General features: G+C 31.5%; 1 protein-coding gene across 1 annotated transcript; it reads right to left on the bottom strand.

Annotated features, from left to right (window-relative positions):
• Window positions 1-4,225: 4,225 nt before the first annotated feature.
• Window positions 4,226-6,783, bottom strand: LOC107920762 (probable xyloglucan endotransglucosylase/hydrolase protein 30). Its single transcript, XM_016850608.2, has 4 exons — window positions 6,462-6,783; window positions 6,260-6,360; window positions 5,858-6,066; window positions 4,226-4,949 (listed from the first exon to the last, which is right to left on the bottom strand). Exons 1-4 carry the CDS (start codon window positions 6,664-6,666, stop codon window positions 4,412-4,414), a joined length of 1,053 nt encoding a protein of 350 aa, XP_016706097.1. The 5' UTR covers window positions 6,667-6,783; the 3' UTR covers window positions 4,226-4,411.
• Window positions 6,784-6,914: the final 131 nt, after the last annotated feature.

Raw genomic sequence — 6,914 nt, 5'->3', positions numbered from 1 at the left:
ATTGGAAAATTTGGAACTAATATTGAGAGAATAATGAGAATTGATAGAATTAAAATTTGAAAGAGAATGGAGAAAGTTGAATTTGAATGAAAATAATGGAAAATGGTTTGGTATTTATAACATAAAAAATTATCGTTTGGGCTGGAAATAATTTTACCGTTGGGGAAATTATTGTTGAAGGAAAACGCGCCCAGTTAGAGGCACTTTTACACACCCTCTAAAAATGACCTATTTCTCTAAATTTTATGAAAAAAATTGACCAATTTTACCGATTTAACACACTTTTACATAAGCTCAATTAACTATTTTAGTTTTATCGTTTATTATATGCTAAAAATAAAATTAAAACGAAAATTAATGATTCATTCCTCAAGCTTTGTCTTGAATTTTCTTTCTTCCACAGCATATTTCTACCTTTAAACAGAAAATTGAATGGAATCAGTGTACCTTACATTTACATGCAATTTGGATCAAACTATCCTTGGGATGACCAAGTTGCTTATGGTGAAACAAATGGCGGTTCCTAAGACTGTCATGTCGAATGTAATAAATTGCAAAAGAAAATCCAAACTTTTCATTTGTGTGGAAACAGATTATTGAAAGTTTCACATGAACTGGTACTGGTCCCCCATTACCACCAATATTGAATGTTTTCGTTAATTGTAAGACATGGGGTAAAATAAAGACGTGAAATGATTGCTCTAAATGTAATATCCTAATGATTTGAGTAGGGTCGCTGCCAACTTTTACTCAAATCGAAATTAAGTAAGCTCTTTTTTATTTTTTGCAGAGCTTTCAATACACAGATAATTTCCTTTGTGTGCCCAGCTTAAGAAACAACAGAGAAATGGTAAATTTTGATAAATGGAGTACAAGCTAGAATCAAGTTTGAATTAAAGAAGCTTTCCTTTGGAGACCACATGGTGTTCAATGTATTTAGGCTTATTTGTGCATAAAATTGTTATATAGAAGTCAACGAGAATTATTTGACTTACTTAAATTGATTCGATTCATGAAATTTATTGAGAAGCTTATCTACTTGAAGTGTTAATGACTTGGTGAAACTGTTCAATAAAATTAGAGTTATCATGATAATTATAGATTTTAAAATTTTTAGAACTAGATATTGATGTAATTCAATCTATACCCTTAAATTTATTTTCGATGCCTTAAAAATATTTACTTTTCGAAAACTAAACAATTTCACGATTTAGGTAGCAATCAAATTTCAATTAAGAAAACTTTCCTTTGAAGACTATATGGTATTCAATGTCTTGGGTTAAACAGTTCCAAAAATAGCTTTCTTACGCTGGAAGCCAGTTGATAAAATAGTCCAATGGTTGGTAAATGGTGACAAATACGTTAATGTCCTTCAGAATTTTGGATGAGGGTTGTTAATAGTTGGAACAACTAGCCAAACCCACCCAACTCTTTTACCTTTTCCAACTTCAAACTGTTCCATATTCATTGCATTTTGCTTTCTCATATCATTTATGATATGCAGCTGACTTCAACTAACCCACAAAGATCTTGTATATAACAATTGCAATGGAATTGTTCAGGAGAAACACTAACTAAATGTAGAGAAATGACAAACCTTAGCAAATTGTGTAGTGGTTACAACTCTGAAATTTGAAAGAGTTTTAAAATTATAAAGATAAAATCTTTAATTATTAATTCATTTTCATTATAAAAATAAAACTTTTAATTACTAATTAAAGTAGAAAACACCTAGCCATCAATTTTAGTTGTTTATAGAACTTAAATTAAAAGCCTTTAAACGAGGATATCTAAACATTAAATTTAACTTTTTTTTTGGTCTAATAATAATGTAACTAATGTAACTCGAACTCAAATCACACCTGCAACGATAAACGCTTTAACCATTAAACTAACATATGAAAATCACTTCTCAATTTAAAGTGAGTAAATAGAATTCTATACTCAATCTCATACATACATATGCTGTTTGTTAGAGTTTGGAAAAAGGAACACAAACATAAAATGGGGCCTAAATTATTTAATTCAACTTCAATCACACATCTTTCTATAAATGCAACAGTTGCACCTCTTAACCAAGTCTCTGGAAGTACTACGTTTATATTCAATCATTTTCGTTTGTTGCAAAATATTTCCCATTACAAAATCCTAGTAAAAGTATCGCGCTTGAAAAGTAAAAGGAGTTTGGATAAAATTATAAGTTCAAAAAATTATATTTGAACAAAATATAGAACTTGTTTATTAAAAGGGTTGGACTTTAGGTAGAATTTTGGTCCAGGTCCGACTCGACCTGAATCAATTATTTTGTTATTGTTTCGTTGTTGTTTTGCTAACATTTTGCTATTATTTTACTGTCATTTTGCTATATTTTTATTGTTATTATTTGGATATTGTATAACTCTTGTTAATTTTGCTACTATTTTTGAGACATTTGCTTACTAAGTTGTAACTATCTTAGTGTTATTTAATTGTAAATAATTTTTAATGTATTTTTTAACTTGTCGGGAAACATTTATTTGAATATTTTTAGTATATTTGATATATAATATTTTTTAAATTTGTTTTTACATAAAAATAATTTTAAAAAATTAATACGAATGAGTAGGATCAGGCTTGAGTTTAACATTTTTAATCTGGACTGAACATGGACAAAACTTTAGTCCGAACTCAAACTTAAAAAATAGGGTTAAAATTTTGCATTACCCAACCCAATCCAAATTATTTTTTATGGTTTAGTTGCAGTTGATGTGTACAAAACTTATAGAATTTATATTCTCAAATCCAAAAATTAAAATAATAAAAAAAATTGACGTTTTGTTTATGTTAGGTAAGACATTAATACTGACGTAACACTGAAACTATTTGATACTAATAATACATTATCTGAGTTTCTTGTATAAGATAAGTTTAATGTCACTTTCACCATTAGATTAGCTATTAAATAAAACAATGTCGTCTTCATCCATCGGGGGTTTTCTTCTCGTTCACACAACATAAATGAAATGTTTTAATAAAGCAAATTATAGATCACGTCGTATTATACGATAAATTTGTAGTAAGTACTAGACCTTTGTCTTGAAATGGTAAAATACGACACTTGAAGATTCTCAATCTATGAGGAACATGCAATTTAACCTACTTGTAAAAGAACAAAAAAAAAAAAAGAAGGGTGAATTTAGCAATGAGGAAAGTATATATATATATAACTGACTAAAAATCAGAGTTTTTCATTGGTCTTGGTGGGAGCAATGTCTTAGGTAGTGTGGTATCATACTTACAATTAGCACTAGCTTGAATTAGCAATACCAACTTTTGAATTGTCATTTTCCCTGCCCAGACTCATTTTAATAGAGAAATAAACTAAAGGTGTTTAAATACAGGTCTAATTTTGTTTTCAGTCCCTGTACTCTTTATTCATGTAAAATTTAGTTCTATACTTTTAATTTTAAAATCGAAGGACTTCCTTTATATTTGATTTTTTTTCTTTTTAAAAGAATAACTCATATGGCCATTTTAAAGTTGAAAGGGAGCCATTTAAGCAAATATATATCCATCTTCTTTGAAGCAGCTATAAACTTTACAATCCTGTACTCAAAACGAACCTTAAAACTCTATACTTCAATATTTTTCTTTGCTTATTTGACTTCTTACACATAATATTAACTATGTGAGCAAAATTTTTATTTTAAAAACCTCATATAATCCAATTTAAAGGAATTCCTTAGATGATGTTGTTAATTGGACCACACTTATTAAATCAAATGGGTAGTGGAGGTACTGAATGCTTTGTACTTTTGGTAAATAAAAAAAAAGCTTGTTCAAAGAGTGCAGAGACTAGCAGCATAATTAGACCTAAAATATGTGTACGAATTAATTGAATTAGTTTCGCAATGAGCGTGGTTTTCATTTTGCACTTATATATATATGTATACTTTCCATAGAGGCAAGCAGCTAAATGGAAAGGAATTAAGCTCTCTCTTTTCCCATGTGATTGGATTGCCACTAAAATGACTTGCCAAACCTCCACTAGAATTAAAATTTAGCTGATAGAACTTGTTTTATATTATGCTGGACTTTCACTTTCAGATATCCCCATGTTGTCTTCTCCATATCCGTTAAACAAGCCTGTCAAAAAAGCTGATAGACTCTGTTCAAATTTTATGGCCAATGCTTGAATTTCAAGCACCTACTTTAACAGAGAAAGCTAAAATTAAATCATTTATGATGCATGGAATTCGGTTCCTTCATTAAATAAAAAACAAGAATCATTCAACTAAAATACAAGCCATGGTAGGTCAAGAAAAAAAAACTGCCAAACCCAATTATTTAACATATATATATAATAAATAAGATTGAAAAAAAAATGATTTTGAGACACTGACATTTTTAATTTACAAACTCAATGGTATGTTCACATATCGGTTTGATCATCGGAGACGGAAGCAGCCCGTGACCTTCTCTTTCGGCGTGCTCTTTCCATCCTCGCTTGCTTCCTATGGCTTCCACCGAATCTCAACCTCCCGGTGTTACGGAACCTTTGTTTTTCGTTTGAATCAACTGCGCACTCGGGAGGGGTTATAGGGTAACGCACATTGTCATAACAATATGAATAGTACATGTAACGCTGCCTGAATCTTCGCATGGCGGATCGGCTTTTCGGTGTTATGATGGCATAGTCACGGCTCTCGAGCCAGGTATCTGTCTCGGAGCAGGCAGTGGAGTTGGGGAATTTCTGGATGGGATCGATGGCGCAACCATCAAGGACTAGGTCTTTAAACTCGGAAGTGAAAGGGGCATATTCATAATTAACTTTATATTTTCCTCCGTTGGTGGCCCAGCTAGAGGCATCCCAAATTGTTGCATACAAAGACATTGGCTTTGATGGGTAGTCTCCACCCATTGCATCATTGCGTACCACTTCCCTAATAGGAACTTCATCGACATAAAATCTGATCACAAATTGAACACCCCAAATTAACACATCATCTTAGTAATAATATACTACGAAGAAAAAAAATTAAAAGTAGTTATCGTTAACTCCTTGAGAAGTTTGGAATAAGCATTAGTTAGGTAGAATTATGGCATTTCTTTTTATCGCTTTTAAGAATCTAAAGGCATCAAAGTTTGGTAGCCTAACTAATATTTGGATCGAAATTACTTAATTTTTAAATATTGATGAAAAATGTATAACTTTTAACCGATAAATACTCGTAAATTATCTAAAAATAATATAAAAACACAAACTATTCGACGCACGACATTGAAAACAACACGTGTAGAATAGAATTAGTCCATCAATGAATTTTTGAATAAAATGTAATTAATTAATCAAACTCCTTAAGTCAGTCGTGTAAATGTCTTATAAATAGAAAACGAAGAAGTATGGGAGTTGACAAGTCATTTTCTGATGTCAATAAAATAAAACTGGTTATAAATAACCTAAAATCAAAACACCTTTTCATTTCTCTCTAGAAATTTAATTACGTGGGAAAATATAGATTAATATGTTGGGCGAATAAAATCCGTTACATGTATTAAATATAAAATAAATAAATAAAAAGATTACGACAAATATATATATCTCAAAATTTTTAAAATATCATTATCTTTTTTAGCATAAAAAAGCAGCCAAAATCCATCGTTTCTCTTATTTTAAGGCAATGCCGATCCCCATGCTTTAGAAACATCCACACGCAAAACCCAGCTTACTTTTTCTCGTTTTCTCTTTACTAAGGTCAAAACATCATACTAAACATATGCGCATATAAAGTGAGGAACAACACATACATATACGGAGTTAGAGCAAGGTTAGATTGAAAAATAGAAAGAGAGAAATAAGGTGTTTAAAACAACTCACATTATGTTCTTGGCAGTCCATAAAATGCTGTATCTATGGAATTCTTTTGACGGATCAAACCAAAGGTTATAGCGTTCCTCTCGGCCTCGGTTCGTGCTGCCATTCCCATACACATTTGTCTGGAATCTCCATGGTTTACTTTCAATATTTCCTAAAAACTCGATGTCTAATTCATCGTGGTTTTTCTCGAATACGTCACCGTTTGATGTCTGATTTGACCATAGCACCAGAAACAAATAAAAGAATTCAATTCCGTTAGCCGCCGCCATGATTCATATTCAATTCCCCGTTCTTTGTATGAATAGCTTTTAGAAAGGATTCGTTAATCTGGAATTTTAAGTTTTTATTGTGACGATGAATCAAAATTCAAGACCAAAACAAGAAAAAAAATAAAAAACTTACATAGAAGGCAACCACTATTCCAGCAGTATAGTCTGAAGGTAATTTGATTTTGGCACTGAAAAATCCATGTTGATACATACGAGAGGAAATAAAACCCGACCCTGAATTTCATATCAAATCAATACCCCCCCCCAAAAAAAAAGAGATTTGCATGGTGAATCTTATAATAAATATTCTATAATAATCAAGCACATGTAATTACCAGTATAAACGTCGAGGAGGAGGCGGACGCTATGACCATCCGGGGAACGAACAAGATTGCCATCGCCGAAGAGAGGGTTGTAACCTTCATCAAAGGCGAGGGTGGTGACGTTGAAAGTAGCAGTACCGAAGCCGATGAAAGAAAACAAGAAGAAAAGGAGGGAAGGGGTTATGGTTTCAGAAATAGAGCAGCTTAAGAGACCCATAACTTAATTCAATTAGTATTTTGTTTCTGATTCTGGTTTGCCTATTTGCTTTCTGTGTACGTCTCCTATATTTATACACACACCAAGACAGAAGACAGAAGAAAGGGTAGCTAACGAGATGAGAACGGCTGCTATATTGTTAATATATATGCTTTTCAATTGTGCTGACTGGAATACCCCTTTGATTTTAGTTGGGACATTAAATTAATTTAATTTAAAATTTATCAAATGGACACGCCCAATCACAC

This window comes from Gossypium hirsutum, chromosome A08 (genome assembly GCF_007990345.1).
Source record: "Gossypium hirsutum isolate 1008001.06 chromosome A08, Gossypium_hirsutum_v2.1, whole genome shotgun sequence".
Classification (NCBI taxonomy): domain Eukaryota; kingdom Viridiplantae; phylum Streptophyta; class Magnoliopsida; order Malvales; family Malvaceae; genus Gossypium; species Gossypium hirsutum.
This window is presented reverse-complemented; position numbering and strand designations above follow the sequence as displayed.

Bases quoted from the DNA above. Each gene is read 5' to 3' on its own strand.
- LOC107920762 (XM_016850608.2), bottom strand. From the start codon at position 6,666: ATGGGTCTCTTAAGCTGCTCTATTTCTGAAACCATAACCCCTTCCCTC. The intron at 6,361-6,461 runs GTAATTACATGT...TATGAAATTCAG, and splicing joins CCTCCTCGACGTTTATACTG to GGTCGGGTTTTATTTCCTCT. The intron at 4,950-5,857 runs GTGAGTTGTTTT...ATTTGTGATCAG, and splicing joins TGGACTGCCAAGAACATAAT to ATTTTATGTCGATGAAGTTC.